At 37.9% G+C, this 20,133-nt stretch overlaps 1 protein-coding gene across 4 annotated transcripts in view; it reads left to right on the forward strand.

The window, feature by feature from the left end:
• Iftap (intraflagellar transport associated protein) overlaps positions 1-20,133 on the forward strand; it is a 73,526-nt gene that overhangs the window by 34,035 nt on the left and 19,358 nt on the right. For all 4 annotated transcript variants that reach the window (XM_021264333.2, XM_004852011.4, XM_004852012.4 and 1 more), the window contains 3 exons: positions 9,741-9,898; positions 11,527-11,598; positions 12,934-12,997. In XM_021264333.2, the coding sequence (XP_021119992.1) occupies positions 9,741-9,898; positions 11,527-11,598; positions 12,934-12,997 (294 nt within the window). The remainder of the gene's footprint in view (positions 1-9,740; positions 9,899-11,526; positions 11,599-12,933; positions 12,998-20,133) is intronic.

Genomic DNA, 20,133 nt, shown 5'->3' on the forward strand with positions numbered 1-20,133 from the left:
ACCCAAGCAGAGAGCTACTAATAGTTAAACTTTTAAGATAGTCATTATCTACCTGAAGCTGATGTATATAACATTAAGTAGCTATACACTTGGTTTGTATTTATTTAACTGGAGAAGTTAGTCTTAGTTATTGTTGCTAAGTTTATTTTTACTTGAAGGAAAAGGGTGAATTGCTCCATGTGAAACTGAGGTGGTCACAGGTCTGTGTGCCTTGATTCAGTTGAATGGGCAAGTATTCAAATCTGAATGGGTTTAGCGAAATGTTCTTTCAGCCATGGAACAATAATATTTTCTTTGAAATGGTCTACTAAACCCAAAGGGATACAAACAGGAAACTTTTTTTTTTTAACCAAACCTATATCTTCCTTTTATGAAAATCAAACCACAGTCTGTCTAGTATGTGTTTTGTGTCTTTTTTTCTACTTGGATTTGTTCTAGATGGGGTAGATTTAAGTGAAGCCAGCCAGCTTGCCCCTCCTGCAGCCCCCTGCTCCCTTAGTACAGGGAAGAATCATACTGTTTTCCCTTAGGGTTCAGCCTCCCTTTTCCATTAGGTTTTGTAGTATACGAGACACTGATTAGAAAGAGAGGATTGTAACCACTCATCTCATTCTTCTGGGTTTAATTTCTAATTATGGTGTTAGTCCAGTTCTTGCTAATGTTGAGGTTATTTCGTTAGTATTGGCTCTTCTGGCTAGTTTTAGGCATTCATCTAGAACCTGGGAATAGAGGGATGAATAAAACAGCCCTTACTCTAGAAGAATTCACCAGCAGATATATTGTTCTTATTTATTTTTTTATCTCTTTATAACGAATGACCTGATTCCCAAATGCTCCAGATGTATGAATGCAGAATAGCAATTTATATGTTTATAGCTTGTATAGTTAGAGCTTATTATAAGGCAGTGTTAACTACTCTTTGCATAGTGCTGGTAAAATAGTATTCAGCCTTTGGTTCTGGGGTCTTGGTTTTAAATTGAATAAATACTCTATGAGTATTTATTAAGCAACAAGAATGACTATAACAGTGGATATTCAGGTCCTTTTTATTCCAAGCTATTTATTATTTTTTTCTATTATTAATAAGGGATATTTTGGACCAATCTGTAAAAATGACAGAATGTGTGATATTTGTGTGACTTAACTCTGTTCTTGAACTGATCAAATGCCATATATGAAAGTTTGAATCCTAGATTATTACAATTTCATGCAGAAGGTGTAATTCTCTCTCTGATAGTTTGATAACTTCAAGGAAGGATTTATTTGTAAAGAAGAGGGAAAAATTAATCCCTCTAACTTCTGACTTTTCTAATTTAAGGAAGTTAATTACAGGATTACAGGTAAGAGCTCAACCCAATGTTTTCTTTCACTTATATGGAAACAGCAAAGCTTCCATTTCGCTGATAAAACTCCTTACTGCTAGTCCGAGAGGATGGAAAGCAAGCACACCAGGAGCCTTGGAGACAAAGTGAAAGTAAAGCTTTATTTACAGCGGTGGGCCAGCCTGCTTTTGCATGCAGGACACTGGCCCCATCCAATGTTTGAGCAAAGAAATATGCATTCTGGGAGGGGCAGTTACAAGTGAGGCACTCTTGGTATACATTCATTGGTTACAGAATTTGAATATGCATTAACAGGCAGGATCAAGCATGACATTGGCTCAAACATAATACTGGCAACAAGCCCATTGGGTGATTCAAAATATGGGGTTAACCTCTTATTTGCATCTAGGCGGAAAGACAAAACTATTTTAGAGACAAAGGTATTCCTGAGATGTGAAAGTTGACTTGGTCACATCCAGGCATGTGAGGTGGGACAGGCCTGGACATTTTGAACAGAGAAAATTTCAAGTAGGGGATTTCCCTCAGTAAGTCCAGCTTGAATCACAGAGGCAAAATTCCCCTTTCAATACATTCAGCAAATTTATTATAATTATAATTTTTCATATAACATTATATATCTTCTGGCAATAAATATTGTTGTTTAACAATGTTTTTGAGGGCTGCATGGTACTTAATTGTATGGATGTGCTACTATTTTGTTTAACCATCCTCTTTTTATTGGACATTTGCATTATTTCTAATTTTGGGCTATTGTCAATGGTAAAGACCTTTATTCATTTAATAAATGTTTATTGAATACCTACTCATGTGCTAAATGCACCTCATATACGTGAACAAAAGCAATAAAGATCATTGCTTTCAGAGAATTTACATCCTGGGGGGGGAGCAGACAATAAACATCATAAAAAAGAAAAATGTATTAGAAGATAGTAATCACTTTGGGAAAAAGAAAACAGCAGGGTTTAGTGGATCGTGAGCTCTGAGAGGAGGGTGCAGGTGGCATGTCTATGTGGGTGATGTGGTTAGGCCTCCTTGGGAAGGTAAAACTTGAAGAAGATTAGAAGGTGAGGGAGTTAAGCCTGCAGATACATTAGGCCCAGTGGGGAGCCGGTGCAAAGGCCTGGTAATAACAGCCCCTGGCCTCCCTGAGGAGCAGCGTGCCTGGATCGGGGTAAGCAAAGGTGAGAGGAGTGGTAGCTGAGGTCACAGGGCATGGAGCTGGAGCAGACCAGCCTTGCATGACCTTGTAGGACCTTGTGAGGACTTTAGCCTTTTTTTGGTATCTGCATCTTTTACACACCTTTTCTTTATAGCCTTTAGATAGATTTTCACAAAGAGAAGTGCTGGTTCAAAGATATGCAGTATTTGTGGCTTTGATTAAGTAAAAATTTTCAAGGGACCAGATTAGATGTGCTTGGCTTGACAGTGAAATCTTTGCCCACATACTTAATTATTTCTTTTGAATAAATTCTTAAAATTGAAAATTCTGGCTGAGAAATAGGAAAACTGGTAGGCCTTTGAGAGAATAAAAGTTTTAAGGGAATAAATTGTATGTTCTTAGAGGCAGAGGTCATTGATATAACTCTCCTAGCCTTCCCTCTCGTTGTCCAGCCAGCTTGGTGTTAAGCACACTGTGAATGCTCAGTGCAGAGCTTCTGGCTGAAGGGTGAGCATTAGTCTACATCCCACTCTGAATTGTTCCACGTCTTTAGAACCTGAGAATGACTCTTTCCCCTTACAGAAACTCTGAGTAAGTTCCTGATGGTAAACTCCCTGTTCTCCTTAGGTTTATGTCTCACTGGGAAGAGATAGGCAGTAAACAAATTTTGAAAAATAATTCCAGATGATTACATATGGATTTGAAGAAAATGGGGCCAGGTGATAGAGAGTGACCCCATTCTACAGCTGTGACAAGGTGCTAAGGAGGTGAAGTGACAGTGTAGCCTCCAGGGACACATGGACCCCTCCCACATCTGCCTGTGGAGCAGAGCTGAGACTGTTGTTTTCTTTCACTTTGATTTCATCATGTTGTTGCATTGCTTGGAAGTAGATTAGTGATGATAGCCCTTGGATCACACACAACATCATAATCAAGGGGGCACAAAATGTGGTAACAATCCCAATGCCCATCAGCTGGTGAGCGGAAAAATAAAATGTGGTCCTCTTCATTAAATGGAATATTGTTTGAAAATGAAAGGAGGGAAGTACTAATACATATGGCAACATGGATAAATCTCAGAAATGTTATGCTAAGTGAAAGAAGGCAGGTGCAGAACACCACATATCATATTATTGCATTTATATGGAATGTCTCACAAAGATGAATCTATAGCAGCAACAAGTAGATTAGTAGGTAAGAATGGGCACAGTCTACAAATGGGCACCAGGTATCATTTTGGGGAGATGGAAATGAGCTAAAAGTTAAATTGTGATGAACTTAGTGAATAGTAGGCTCATAATGAGTGAATTTTATGGTATGTAAATTATATTCAATAAAGCTGTAGAGAAGTGGAAGCATCTTCAAGGATACTTAGCTCCTTAGTGAGTATGTGCCCTTGTGATTCACAAACCAGGTTGGTCCTGCTTGTGTGTAAATATTTCATATGAAGAAAATAAGTTGATTGTGCTTACTTGCAAGTAAGGTAGAAAAGGAGAAATGTGCAAAAACAGATGAATTTCTTAGATGCAACAGATTCTCCTTTGTATAGATACTTGCTGTCATCCTCTTGAAGATTCTGGAACTACAGGACTCTGTTCAAATATGCTGTATCCACTCCCACCCTGGCTACCCCTTTTTGTGGCCTTGGCTGAGCTAGCTAGGAAGGTTAGCCCATCTTGTGACGTGGTTATGTGTGGCCTCTTTGCACCGAATGTAGTTCACTTGACAGGCTACAAGCATGCTGCTTTATCTTATTCCACCATCACAGAGATTGCTTTAAAAAAGCTACTGAGGGCATGCCAATTTAAAAGGAAAAGAGTGGTACAGATTGCAGTGTGAAGATAAGGTGAATATTCTGTGATACCTGGAGGGAGGAACATAACCAACTGGAGACAGTGTCTTCATTTCTGTTTTATACACACAAAAAGAACTCACTTTGTGAGCTCTGTTGTTTTTTTTCCCTTAGATTTTTCTCTTTCTTCCACCACTGCAGTAGCTATGGCTTTCTCTGCTTTTCACCTGGGTTACTACAGTAGCTCCGTTCTTTCTGCTTCTAGTGCTGAGCCACTGGGATCCATTGTCACCTTAGAACCCAGCTCTGTTATGACTCTCCAAGTCAAGTGCACCGTTTTGTGGGGCGTTCCCTGTCCACCTATCACTAAATGTGTACCCTGTCTTCGTGATTTTGTCACAAAACCCTGTGCTTTCCACTGTAGGGATTTGGTTCGCAAAAATTTCTCTTTGTGGAATAACCTCTCCACAATGCTCACCTGTTGAAATTGTAGCTGTCTTTCAAAGCCTAGCTCCATTCCTACCTGAAGCCTTCATGATTTTCCCAAACTGATTATGACTTTACCATTTCCTGACTTGTACCCCTTATATTGTCTGCCGTAGGTGTCTTTTGTTTTGGTGGTGTAGATACATGGCTTGTTTCTAGTTTGCAAACTCTGGAAGGCTGGGGACTGGGTCTTACCTATCTTTCTCATCTTGCAAGTAGTTGATGTCCAGAATATAACTTTTGGATTTAAGGAGTGGTATAACTCAACTGTTATGCAGTTTTTCTTCCTGAAAATAAACTTTCAGCAATTTTGCAGTCTTCCCATTTTTCTCTCTGTAATTGCCCAATACTGGACATTTCAAAAAAATTCATCTTACTGCCATTGTGTGCCTCATCTAGGGCTTTTTGACATACATTTTTTTCAGGCCAGGCTGGAGCATTTGTGTCTTGGCAGGTTGATGGCTATGACTGTGAATAATGAGTCAATTATCATCCAGCCTTGGGGAAAGCACAGTTATTCCTGACTGGCCAGGCTGAGGTAATCCTCTCCTCCCTGTGCCCTTTCAAATGGAGAACATGAAACAGTTGGAATTCAGAGCACTGCAAAGGGAATTTAGATAAAACATTTGTGTGCTGAATTTAGCTTCTTTAGGTTTATTCTGATTTATGATTGATTGGTTCTAAAATTGCTTATTTAATCCTAATGACTCTTGCTCCAGGGGAGGCCAGATACCAAGAAGCATGTGATCCAGAAGCAGTGGAGTGAAGTCGTTTGGCTAGATGAATCAAGAGCAAATATTATTGTCCAGAGAAACATTGCTCTAGGCTAGGAGCATAATGTGAAAATCACCCCGACTTTCAAGGTGCCCAGCCTTGTTATAAGCATGATTGCTTATCCTCTACTCTCTTTGCAGAAGGCTTTTTTAGCAGCTGCCCGTTGTTGTACCGAATATTCCCCCTATGATTTTTTTCTTCCCTTCTAGCAATATATTCAGTATCTCATTGTGACTGAGAACACACTCTTGATTTATATTGCTCTTGACCATGGTGCAGAAGAACAGACACTTTGAGGCTGCTGGCAGGGTTGATCATGAATTCTGATGTTGGTTGTGCTGATCTGTGAAACCTACTGCAAATGTTGTAGTGCTTTCGGTACATAGATACCAGTCTGGCTCTGCATGGGTGAATTTGAAGTTTATAAAACAATTTCTTTCCACATTGAGTTTTCCAAAAGTAATCGTTTTCACCTGGAAGATACATAATCAATATGTGCTTAGTATCTAATTTATGAAGGCATCAAAAGTTTTCACCTTTTCAAGGAGTGTAACCTTTCTCTTTGGTCTGAAATTAGACACTGAAGGTGTAGTGGTGGCCTTGTAAGGCAGATCTGTTGGAAGCTTGTCTGTTTGGTATCAAAAGGAAATTGAAATTCCATTGCTTCAGAATAATGAAACCTCTGAAAACCTTTAGAAAAAACTTTTGTCTCATCTGTATTGAAGTTTTGACTCAGAAATGCCCAAAGAAATACTCTTTCAGGTCTCAATAACCTACTTGTTCTCTGAAACATTGCTATTGGATTTCTAAACTGTATCATGCCTGACACGGATTTCAAAGCAAGAAACATTAGGGATAAGATGAAACGATAGAAAAGGTCTGTGATAAAAACAGAAACAGAAGAAGGTGAGATGAACAGTTGGGTGGCACGTGTGGATCACCACTAGGATCACCCCGGGAAGCAACATCTGGCTTCTGATCAGACTGTCGGGCTCTCCGGAGCCTGGGCTGTGCCAGCATCTGCCATTTTGACATTATCATATTGAAAAAGAACTTTTTTCCTATCACTTTCTGCCAAGAGATTTAGTATTCAGTAGGTTTAAAAACTGGATAAAAGCCTTTATAAAAAGTGCTTTTAGGTCTTTGGAGCGATATAAAATATATCCTTGTGGAAGTAATTTCAAGGTTGAGGAAGGACCTTTAAACTGAAGTTTTAATCAGAGAGAGAATAGGTTCTTTTATATACCTTGTGGTATTTTAAAAATAAAAATTTTATATTTACAAAAGGGAGCAGTTTTCAAAGAGTGGGAAGAGTTTTTGTTAGATCTGAGACTTCATCAGTAGTTCAGTATAGGTGGGACTTCACTATGTTTTGCTTTTTGTTTCAAAGGCGTTTGATATGGTTAACTGGCAGATAACCTGAGTGTCTTCTTGAACTGGTAGAGGAGCATATTGAGTGAGAACAAATAGAACTTGTCCTTCCAGAACATCAGTCATTTTCATACATCGCTGGGCTTTTCATTTGTTTAAGTCACTGTTACTGTAGTGTTGTGGTGGGTCAATAGTCTTTCCTTCATAAATCCCAGATTTAGGTTGTGCTTGACTTAAAGGATAAACTGGGAAAACTGTGGTAGCCACAAGAGATCAACTTCCTAACTTCCCTGAAGTTTGAGGAGCTCTTTCATTCTTCTGTTGATTACCCCTTTTTCCAAGTGTATCCATATCTTTCTTGCTTTATCCTAGTACCACTGGTTATTGTTACCATGTGATTAATTCAGGACATCGCTGTGGCTATCTATAGAGGAGGATGTCTAGGAGACTAAGTTCTAAGACCTTTTCCATCTCACTTCTGTGATCCTTCATGGCACTAGTTGCCCCAGCACTATTCTTAGCAACCCTCTCAACTGCTTGCTCAGCCTTCCAGGTACTCTTCCCAGCATCCAAGACTAGTGCTTCACACCCGAGTTTCTAGGGATTGGTTGGGGCCAAAAGGCAGGGCTCACCTCTCCCAGGAATTGTTAGGAGTTGTGGGTGCTGGTGCCCGAGGCAGTAGTGTAGAACTGGTTTGCGTGTGTGTTATTTATGGATATGACTTTTTAAAACAGAAAGTGATGCATTCAGTATTTGTGTTTTCCTTCTCTGGCTTACTAACGATACACCAGGCTACCTTATCTCTGTTCCTCAACAGAATTTCTGTGTTAATATTCTAATGACGTCCCGCAAGTCTTAATTCTATCAATGATAAGGTGTTTAGAAGTAAACGATTTCAGCTGGTCTTGCATCAGGCCATGATCATTACAACAGTCTCAGTGGTTTTGATGCCATGTACCTGGTGGCTCAAGAAAAACAACTACAGTAACTTTTCCGGCTCAGGTTATCTCATAACTCCTTCAGTTAGAAGCTTGTCTAAGGACTTCATAGATAAAATAACCCTTCATCTCTGAAACATTTGCATGGTAGAGTCTAGTAAGGGAATAGAACAAGATGCCCCAACCCAGCAATGGCTTGATTTCGGTTCTTTGATCACTTTTGTATTCCTTTATCACTCTCTAATCATAGACATAGATTTCTATATTTGCCATTTTGACAACAAGCAAGTTTCAGTTTTGGGATATACTCTGCTACCCTGGTTGTTCTTTGATTATTGTGTGCTTTTCTTCATTTCCTGTCTAGGATCCCTGCCCCCCTTTTTGTACTTCTTTGTTCTTGTGTTCTGTAAGGACCTTTTCCTGTCGTCTGCTATATCATTCTAGGTAGCAAAGCACAGTGGTTGGGAGGATAGATTCTGGAGTTCAAAGACTGGGTTCAGACTTCCATTCTGCTACTTAGCACCTGTATAGCTTTGAAGGAATTGCTTAATCTCTCTGTTGGCCTTGGTTTTCTTATCTGTAAAGTGGGGATGGTAACAGTCCTTCCCTCCGGGGGTATTGCATGGCTTAAATAAGATGACTCGTGAGATGGGCATAAGTATTTGACACCCAATAAATGTTAACTTCTTACATTAGTTTTGTTTTGTTTTGTTTTGGTACTGGGGATCGAACTTGGGACCTTGTACTTGTGAAGCAGGTGGCAGAACCACTGAGCTAAATCCCTGACCAATACATTAGTTTTAATATCACTACAGTATTAAAAATAATTTTATGACTTACCATTACCTCGGTGTAATTGATGGGCACATAATTTCCTGTAGCTATGATATTTCTCCCTACATTTGCAACTGTGTTTGAGTCCTTTGTACTATAGTTTCCACCAGTAGCTCAAATGCCACATGGCCAAAACTAGATTTACTATCTTTCACCTAACTTATTGCATTTTTCTCTCCCATATTTCTGTTAATGGCACCATAATATTATAATTTTCTCAGTGTCTTAATTTTGGATTAATTGCAGGCTCTATTCTTATCCTAATAGATAATCATGAACATTCATAGATTTAATTTACAGGTATTATTGTTAATAATTGCAGCATTTAGAATAAGAGATTGGTTCAGTAAATGATTTTACATTGATGCAATGCAATTGCATTGCTGTTAAATTTACACAAAAATATTCAATAAGATGAAAAGAAACATTGCTGCAAATTGAATCATAATATGTATGGTATGATTTTATTTTGATTTTTAAAAGTACAGGGATGTGTGAAAGGAGCCACTGAAAGCATTTTGTTGTGGTTATTCTGGCTTGTAGGACTATGAGTTTGGTTTTTTTTTTTTTTTGGTACTGGGGATTGAACTCAGGACCTTGTGCTTGCGAGGCAGGCAGTGGAACCACTGAACTAAATCCCTGGCCCTATTAGTGGTTTTTGTATTTTACTTTTTTCTCTTATAAATTTTAAAAAATCATCCATACATTACTTCCATATAAGATAAAACTTCTTAAATTTAGAAAAAAATAGAATAAGTAATGCCTAAAAGTCTAGCAATACTGGCCTTTTAATTATGGCCAAGTACAATGCTGAATTCATAGCAAGTATTCAATTAATGTTTGTTGAATGTTGAATGAAATAGTTATCTTGTGCATGTTGGAAATAACTTTATATTTAAGAGTGTTTAATGCCTGAAGAATTCAGTTTGTAGGTTTCTTTGAAAAGTATCCTTTTTCTTGGACGAAAGTTTCTCAATAAACACAAAATAAAGCAAACTTGGTATAATGGATATTTTCTAACAATATATAATTTATTATTTCAGAGAATAATGTGACTGAAAAGGGAGCATTTGGGCCGGTTGCTTCAGGAAACACATTTACCTCACTAGAATTTACTCACAAAAATGAACTGCATGACCACCATCTTAGAAATACATCTACTTTTCTTTGTACCTCATCAGAGTGTTTAGAAGAAGAACAGGTAATATTTTAGCATATTTATCGAAAAAATCCAAGGAAAGAAGCATTGTTTATGAACTAAAAAAAAAGAGACCATAAGAAACATTGGCCAGTGACTAGATTTCTAACTCTTAATTCTAGAAGGAATGTCATGGGGCACTTGTCTGAAAATCATGATTACGTTTCAGTATTTCAACAGCCATCATTTGTGATAGTAACTTGGTTATCTTCAAGTTTCATTAAAAACCTCTTAAGAATCTGTTATCTGGGGGCCGGGGATTTAGCTCAGTGGTTCCACTGCCTGCCTCACAAGCTCAAGTCCTGAGTTTGATCCCCGGTACAAAAAAAAAAAAAAAGAATCTGTTATCTGTAAATTCTTTGTATAGTATTTGTATCCCTTTTGTTTGGGATGAAAGGGTTCCTTTTTATACTTCTTTGTGTAAAATAGGACTTTGTTTTACCTATCCTAGATTCATCTTTGCAATGGCTTGTGTTTAGATGTCCTCTCAAAGCCTCATGTGGTCATAGGTTTGGCTTTTTCAGAGGTAGCTGGATCTAGTGTGTGGGACACTGGAATTGATTCATGGTGCAATGCTAGGATCAAGAGCACTAGGATTAAAGGTGAGAGTGCTACGCCCTAAGTAGCCTGGATAAGATACAAGGGATACAAAGAGCTGTGGTTGTCCCTTGTTGCTTTGTTACTTTCTGCTGACCACAAACTGTTTCTCCTCTGTGATGCCCCTCTGCCATGCCACCCTACCTTAGAGCCAGTTGATTATGGACTGAAACCTCTATAAACTCTGAGATAAATAAACCTTTCCTCCTTTAACTTTGGGTGTCAAGTATTTTGTCTTAATAATGAGAAGAGTAACTAAGACAATCTTCTTCAAACTTAAAGATAGAGGAACTATTATCTTGGTTTTCCAAGATTTGGTCAATAAATGTTGGATGCTTTCTTCCTAATCTTCAAGACTTTATAGACCATTCATATTTTCCTGGGCCATGTTTTTTAATTACTAAAGAATGATAGTGGATACTATTCTATCTTTCAAGCCATTTGAGTTTCTACTTCTGCCTTATCTTGTCTCCCATTGGTATTGTGATCAAATTGTGGAAGTGATTGTGATTTTATACAAGGAAACAAAAATCTCTGTGTTGGAAATGTGTTTATATGCAGCAGAGGCCAATAAATCTGTAAACCTTTATTTCCAGATCTTACTTTCAGTAAGATGATTGTGAGAGATGAACTTTTTCCCTTTGAGGATTTACACTTTATGAGCAAGTATTTGGATTATACTGCATATTGTGTGTTTGATCAGCTTGTAAGAAGCAAATGATTATTGAATGACAATTATTTTCTAACAAGAAAATATTATGTTAAAGTTTTCTGATTTGTCCATCAGAGGTTCCTTGGGATGGGAGAGGAGGTGAAGAATATCCTTGTTTTACACACAAGAACTCTGGGATTAGGTAATCTACTGTGGGTTACAGTGTAGATGGGTCTTGTGAGACTTCTGAAACTTACTGTCTGACCACTTCTATGCTGATAGAGAATCTGGTCTTTCATATAGAGCTAACTAACAACAACTAAAAAAGCTATAAGATCAGTTACTTTGTTTTCCCATCCACATGTCCTCACTGTATTTTCAGATAGTGTTGGATGAAGGCCAGAAGGTTGGCAGTTTCTTTCAAGGTGATCTGAACCGGGCAGGAAAGGTGAAGGTAAGGCATAATTTAGCTTTCTTCTATGGCAGAAAAATACAAACAAACAAAACCACAAACTCATTTGCTTTCCTTTGTATAAAGTTGGAGAGTTTGGCAGATTTGGTCCTTGACTTTTTTTTTTTTTAAATTGGTGTTTTAATATTTTAAAACTATCTTTTCTTGGTTGAGTTTTAGATATATTTTCTTTAACACATGGAAGGGGTGCTTTAATAGAAAAATGTGTCTCCAGTCCCCCTTAGCATAGACCATTCAGAAAATGACAATACAACAGGATCTAGTACTGAAACATTCATATAGAAGATATATTTTTGCTGTCATTGGGATGCCAAGTAATAATTGCAGTTTTATATTTCTAAGCAATGGAAACTACCATTTTAAATTCCTATGGAATGGCTGTGGTCTGGCTATTACAAGTAGAGTAAGGGGAAAAAGTCTGTCTTTTGAATTGCAATTATGAAATCTAAATATGTAATTTTAAGGTATTTTGTTATGCGCATGTTTAGGTCATGAGCATAAAAAGCATCATAACCTTATGCCTTTAATACTTGTCATTCATGCCAGTGGTGAAATCATTTTCTTACACTCTTTGATATTCCTCTGTGATGCATTAGTACATGTCTGAAATGTTGGCATTTTGTTAATCTAAAATGTCTGATTGTCAACTTGCAGTGGAAAGCAGTATTCCATATGGAATTGTTTTTCATTGAAATGATGCTATTGTCTCTGTAAAGGTCATTTGCTGTGTTTTTTACCTTTGAAGTAATTTTCAGTTTTATTTGTTCGAAAGAGAGAACACTTGATTTTTTCACCCTGCTCACCTCTCTTGTGATTTACGTGGGGCAGGATGATTTTGTTTTGAATGAACCTTTCTCTCCTGCTTTCTTTAGTTTCTTCTGTCTGGCTTTTCAGAGTGCTATATTCTTACAGCACACCATTACGATGACAGCCAGATCTACTACCACTATTTCCTTGAGATGCAATACAAGAGAAACAAAAAACAGAAGTCCTGTTTAGGACCATCATGATTGTGGTGTATATTCTGAGTTAGAATCTGGAACAAAGTTCCTTTTGAAAAACTTGCAGCCTGTTTTTTTTTCCCCCTTTCACTATAGAGAGATGACTATATTGCCTATAAAATCCAGGCCAGCTTCCAAATTTACTGCTGCTTTCAGATGGGAAAGCACAGGAACACAAAAGCTTTGAGCTGGGACTTAAGAATTAATGAGAAAGTAGATTCAGCTGCTCAGCTGAGTGTTGTGGAAGTGGATTCATGACTTCACTGCATTTTTTAAAAGTCTAATATGCATAAAATGATGTTACTTCTTTTTCTAGGTGAACAATTTCTTAGATTTAGAAGATTTGGATGTAGATGAAATGAAGCCCCAAACGAGCAAAGGTATGCTTTCTATTTCTTTTTCATACTTCACCTCTTTCTCGAAACTACCATTGAGGCTTTAGACAGCGTTCTTTTTTCTTTTATTGGGGTAGGCCAATCCTTACCTCCACCTCCCCTGAAGTAGGAAAGACTGAAGTTGTGAAATTTCTTTTTCAAAAACAGAGGTCTCACCAGTTTGGTGAAAGCCTCTTGAGGATTATAAAACCTTTGGAGTTAAGTGAAATAAAGCTGCCCTACTGCATGTCTACAATTCACCACATAAGTGATTCGTGAATAATTGTTTCAGAACAGCTATTATAAAGGCAACCTCTTATTTCCTAGAAATGCAATGTTGTAAATTGAGGTTATTTTATCTGAGGGACACACAAAATATTAATTGGCCATAAAATCATAAAAAAATCAGAATTGATCATAAAAATAAATAAAATTCAAATTTTTTCTTTTAGAAAATATTTATTAAATATGTAAACTTAAACACTTAAGACTAAAGAAAAACATTTCTTCTGGGTGTGTTCCAGTATGGTCTGGACTGGAAGAGGCTTAATGCTAGTCTGCTGATGTTTATATAGATGAGGACTTTTTCCTTTCCTGGTTAACATTTCTACCTAAGCATAGGTATCCTCTGTTGATCAAAGGATCTGTGAAATATGTTTAAAATTAGTGTTGTTTTGAAAACACTCATTCTTCATTCAATATGCAAGAATATTTCAACATCATTGTTAAATTTTAGGGGCAGTCAGTTGACATTTAACTGTTGTTTACAGTTTTTACTTAGTCATAAACATGGAATATGGCCATTTTTGTTGGAAAAGGATAGTTTATTCATAATCAGAAGAGTAAAAGTGGCTGGGAGTAAAAGTTTAGGGATGACTATTTGTAAATTGGATCTCTAAACCTTTGCTCTGGGTTCTTTGGCTTCTTGAATTGCTGAGGCTTTGTTAATTAGAAGCAATTAACATTTTTATTCTGGTCTCAAACAGCTCACTACTCCACTGAAGGAGTTGTTTCTCCATCACTCTATTAACCAGTTAACTCTGAAGTTACTTATATAAAGGAGATCAGAGATCTAAAGGAATTATATCTTGCAAGAAGAGTTCTCCAGCCTCATACTCTAGGTGGCTCTGAATTTTTTTTTTTTTTTTTTGGTACCGGGGATCGAACTTGGGTCCTTGAGCTTGTGCAGCAGGTGGTGAAACCACTGAGCTAAATCCTTGGCAGGCTCTGAATTTTTGTAAGAGTAGCGGAGGGACTTCTGTTGGACTACAAAGGAGAGCCAAAGGCTGTCAAGAAGTTACAGTTGTAGATTCAGCTCACAGCTTGGGGTTTGGTGATTTGGGGAGGGACTTTCCATAAAAAAATGCAGATTCCTACATCCTGCTCCCAAGAGTCTGATTTACAAGGTCTTTGGTGGCATCTAGTGATCTACAGTTTTGGCCAATACCCCAGGCGATTCTAAGGTAGTTAGAATGACAGGATGACACTTCAAGCCCAATGTTTCTAGTCTGCGTATAATACATTTACAGTATAAAATAAATTTTATAGGTGGGCAGAAAAGTCAGTGCCTATTTGGGTGTTTTTGTGATAGTTTAAGCTTTTCATTTTCTGCCAGCAACTGTATACTAACAAACCAACATAGTCAACAAATCTGGTTTTTGTTGTATCAATCTTGTAAAATAGACTTTTAACCTTTTTCATTATTTTCACTAAACATTTTTTCAAGTTGCACCTTCTAATTACCAGACTTATTCCTTTACTTAAAAAGTTGACTAAAGACATCTCACTAGTATGATTTTTTCCAGAGGTCAGATATCTTGCGTTTATGTGTAAAAGGTTAGTGAGGTTGAACCTAGACTCAGTGGACTTGAATGAACTAGTCAGGACCTTCCCATATGTAAAATAATGTGCAAATCCTGGGCTGAAAATTGATCCAGGCTTCAGTGATCTATTCTAATTACTGAAAAGACCACTAGGGCTTCACAATTTTCATAATGCACAATCTGGGTCACTTGAAAGGAAAAAAGAAATTAAATAGTTTGTGCCAAGGTGGATTTCAGTTTGAGCCTAATTTGTATTACACTTCAGGAATGTGAGCAGAAGGCAAATATTTATATCAGATGGGAAATGTGACATTTTAAATAGGCAAGTTGCTTGTATAATTTTGGCAGCTGGGAGGTTTACTGATTAGATTCTGTTGTTATTGTTTAAGCAACAGATTTGCCTAGGGCAACAAGGAAGTGGGTTGCATATTGTTTTTCTACTATTGATTTTATTTGTTCACCTTACTCTCATAAATATTCTCCAAGATTCAGGAACATGATTCTTTCTCAGTATTTGCCTTATTATTTTGGCAACCCAGGTGGAGAGTGGGGACAGTTTTCAGAGGAGGCAACTTTGTGCAGTGATATTGTATGGTTGTCTGAGGGTAGCGCTTGCTAGAAAATTTGGTGCCATGTGTTTATATAACATCAAGTTAGCGACCTTTTCCTCCTTTGAATTTGAGATAAGGTAGTCATTAGTGACTGTCATGCCACACACCAGTGGCTCAGTGTTATCCAGCAAAATAAGTTGGAATAGCTCTTAGTTATTATTCTGTGGCCATTAGAATAGGAAAGATTCTCCATTCATTACACACACACACACACACACTCTTATAAACTTGCCTCCCCAGTTAGAAAACCTCTTCTCTGGGTAAGCCTAATTGGCTGAAGAGATTTTCTTGAGGTTGAGATCTCAAAATCTTACTGTCTTCTCCAAGTCTGTTGGCCAGCAGGGCACTTATGCTGTGGTTAATGGTGTTGAATGAGAACAGTCACTGACTGGTGCTCAACAATTGGCAGTCTTGTTTGATTTTCATTTGCAGGTTTTCCCCTGCTTGCAGTCAGTTAGTAGGTGAGTGCATATAAATGAGGGTATCAGCCACTCCCTTTAGTTCTTTGGTTATCTTCAATGTTAAGCACCTTCAGGGATTGTGTGACCAGGAGTGATGATGAGGATGATCTCCTCATCCTCCTCCTTTTCTTATTTCTCCTCTTTCTTCTCCTCCATCTCCTTCTCCTGCTACTTTTTTTGGTACTGAGACTTGAACCCAGGGCCTTGCACATGCTAGGTGGGCACTCCATCACTGAGCTACCCCCCACGCCCTAACCAGAAATTCTTATTCAACAAACATTTAACAACTGTGGTTGGTGCCTAGAATATAATGAAGAATAAAATGGCCAATTTTTTATCTTTATACAATTCCTAATTAATTGGAAGAATCAGACATGGACCATATAATCACAAATATATGATGATATATTGTTCTGGATCACATGAGAGTATAGGGTATGGGAATTTAAATTTGTGGGATCACAGAAAGCTCTCTGAGAGCCTAACTAGATGAGGGATGGGAGGCAAGGATGAGGGGCAGATAAGAGAATACAGGGCCAGCATAAGGGCCAGCATGTGTTGAGGGTCTGAGGTAGAAAAAAATGGCACATTTCAGCCAATGTAGACATTTTATTTATTTTACACTTAAGACTGTTCAAGGCAGGAGGCATTAGAGTCTCTGATTTGAAGTTATACCGTAAATCTGCTGTGATAAAAACAGCATAGTTCAGGCAAAAAACGGACCTGAGGGTCAGTGGAACAGGATAGGAGATGCAGAAACAACTCTAAGCACACTCAGCTATCTTATCATTGACAAAGGGGCCACATACCTTCACTGAAAGAAAGGTAGCCTCTTTGACAAATGGAAAAACTGAATCTCCACATGTCAAAAACTAGATCTAGACTATATCTTTCACTATGCACTAAACTAAAATCGAAATGGATCAAAGATCTAAGTATAAAAACAGAAACAGTTGGGGCCAGGGATTTAGCTCAGTGGTGCTGCCACCTGCCTCGAAAACCCAAGGTCCTGAGATCAATCCCCAGTACCAACAAAACAAAATAAAACAAAAAACAAACAATCTGCTGAAGACAGAGTAGGTAAAACTCTTGAAGACATAGGTGTATGAAAAGATTTTATGAACAAAACCCTGATCCCACAGAAAATATTACAAAGAATCAACAACTGGGATCAAATCAAATTAAAAAGCTTTTGGACAGCAAAAGAGACCACAAACATACTGAAGAAACAACCCACAGAATGGAAAAATTTTTTTACTAGCTACTCCTCAGACAAAAAAATAATTTCTAGCATATATACAGGACTTCTGGAAAGATGGTGGAGTGGTAGGGAGTTTTAAATCAGCCTCTCCAAGATTCAGAATCCAGACACTGGAAAATAACAACTTGGGAAAGAAAAGAAAGAGGGAGCTGGATCCCTGGGACCCAAGAAGGATCTGATAGGAAAATTGGAGCCTACAGAGAAATTGAAGAGAAAGACCTCAATGCAGAAAAAGGAAGGGGAAATCTGCAGTTTTTCCCTGGCTCCTGGCTTGTGTCAAGAGAAAGGAAGATTGACTCTAGAGATACAGTGAAAGCAGCAACTGCAGAAGCTCTCAGGGAGAAATGGAACAGAGGAATAGAGCAGTGGATGCCTTGGAGTACAACAGCTGGTGAGTGGCTCCAGTCTAAGTGTCTGCCATATCACCTGGAGAGAGTGCTTTGTCGGATGCCATTTAGGGAGGGGGCAACTGAACCTGGGACTCAGAGAAGCCTTGGGGTGGCTTCATCTCAGGGCTCCCACTGTTAAACTCCCACAGTGACTGGGTGAGGAACAACCATGGGAGATGTTCGTGGTCAGGGAGCCATAGTCAGGCTGGCAAGAGACACCCAGTGTGCTATGAGCTAAATGACTCAGGCCATATCCCCACAACCAGAGGCCAGGTTCACTGTGAATTTCTGTGGATTTGAAAGTCTCAGAACCTGCACACCACCTAATCCTACTGTTGCCTTGCTGGGATTATCCAGCCTGGATCTGGACTCTGACTGCCTCCCTTGTCTACCAGTGAGAGCAGAGTCACGCCTTGATTTGGACTTTGCCACAAAACTGTAGACCCCAGAGGATAACCACAGGCTTGAAATCATAGAGAAATTTGTTTCTATCTTTTTTTTTTCTTTACTTTTGGTCTTTAACAAATTTTTTGTTTGTTTGGTTTTCAATTGATTTTTTGTTTTTGTTTTTGTGAGTGTGAACATTATTTTAGTTTTTTTGTTTGGTTTTGTTGTTTTAGTGGTCTCCTTTTTTCCTTCTCTCCTGTCTTCTTCACCAGTAATCTTAAGTACTGAGGCTTGGATAATCTTCCTTTGTCATTCAGCCTTGCTTCTAATCTCTTTTTCATTATCGTCATCATCTCTTTTTTTGTACCAGTGATCAAGCTCAGGGTCTCGTGCTTGCCAGGCAGGTGTTGTGCCACTGAGCTACATCCCCAACCCCCTTTTTTTCTTTCATTTATCTATGTTTTCCTCTTGTCCGTTTTAAATTTTCTTTCGTTAGTGTAGAATAGCTCTGAGTGGATATTTACTATATATAATTTTCTGATTTGTCTTATATTTTGTTATATAACTATAAATCTTATACCTAGAGTTAAAGGTAGAAAATTATTAGTTATCACAGTTTGTTTTTTCCAGTGTGTGTGTGACACTATTGTTATTGCTGATTGTATTATTTTAGCCAAGGTGACAGAGTTGTCGTGATCAATTGATCTTCTTTGTATGCCAATACCTACATTATCCGGGGGTCATAAACAATACTACAGGGCAGTACTGAAGAACTGGGTGCTAAGTCAAATAGGCTGCAACCTTTTATCCTTAATAAATGGAAGAGGCAGGATCCTGGGACTGTTTAAAAGGCCAAAAGCCGGCTATACCTAGAAAACATCTCTGAAAAGTAATCATTTCCTTATGAGATCTTGATACTAATAACAAAGCTACTGACAATAAACAGTTTACAAGCCTCAGCACAGAAAACAAATAAACAAACAAACAAAAAAGAAAATGAGAAAAGAATCAAGCAAGATGCAACTTAACACCCCCAACTTGTCCACGGCAAATCCAGGAGGCACTGAGGTGGAAGAAATCAAAAGCCACCCAGATGAACTTTCTGAATGAGTAGCAAAAGTAACAAAACAGATGAACAAGTCTCTGGAATATATAAAGGACTCAAAAAAAAAACCAAACAAGAAAAACCAGACATCCAAATTTAAAGACCCAATCAAAAAATAGGCATCTAAAACGAATAGACACTTCTTAGACGAAGAAGTACAAACAGCAAATAAATATATGAAAAAATGTTCAGCGTCACTGATCATTCAAGAAATGCAAATTAAAACAACAGTGAGATTCCATCTCACTCCAGAAAGAATGGTTATCATCAAGAAATCAACCCATAACAAATGCTGGCAAGGCTGTGGGGAAAAAGGAACCCTTCTCCATTGTTGGTAAGAGTCTAAATTGGTACAACCACTGTGGAAATCAATATGGAGATTCCTCAAAAAATGAAAACTGGAAATTCCATTTGACCCAGCTGTTCCCCTTCTAGGTATCTTCCTGAGTTAAAAGCATCATACCACAGTGATATATGCATACCTATGTTTATAGCAGCACAATTTATAATTGCTAAATGTTGGAAACAGCCCATATGCCATCAACAGATGAATGGATAAAAAAAAATATGGTATTTATATACAATGGAGTACTACTCTGCCATAAAGAAGGAAAAAGTTTTAGGTAAATGGATGCACTGTGAGACCATAATTTTATTTTATTTTATTTTATTTTATTATTATTTTTTCCGGTACCAGGAATCAAACTCAGGACCTTGTGCTTGCAAGGCAGGGATATTGCTACTGAGCTAATCCCCAGCCCCATAATTTTAAATAAAATAAATCAGACACAAAAGTTTAAATATCACATTGTTTCTCTTATGTGAGAAATGCAAAGGGTAAATGGAGGGTATTGGAAAATAGGAGGAACTTGTTGGAATGGGAAAAGGAACAAGGGAGGTGGGAGAAGAAAGGGAAGTAAGAGAAAAGAGGAACTAGAAGATGATGGAAGAAAAAAATGGAAACAAAGCTCTTGTAAATGGGGTGAGGAAGAAGGGTTGAAGGTGGGATGTGGAAGAAAGAATTAAGACATATGTACAGGTGCAAATTCCCTCTGATGAATGTGATCATTATGTATAGCAAATATGTACTAATAAAAAATGAAAA

This window comes from Heterocephalus glaber, unplaced genomic scaffold, assembly GCF_053883595.1.
Source record: "Heterocephalus glaber isolate CG9 unplaced genomic scaffold, H.glaber_assembly_v1.0 deba00000594, whole genome shotgun sequence".
NCBI classification, from domain to species: Eukaryota; Metazoa; Chordata; class Mammalia; order Rodentia; family Bathyergidae; genus Heterocephalus; species Heterocephalus glaber.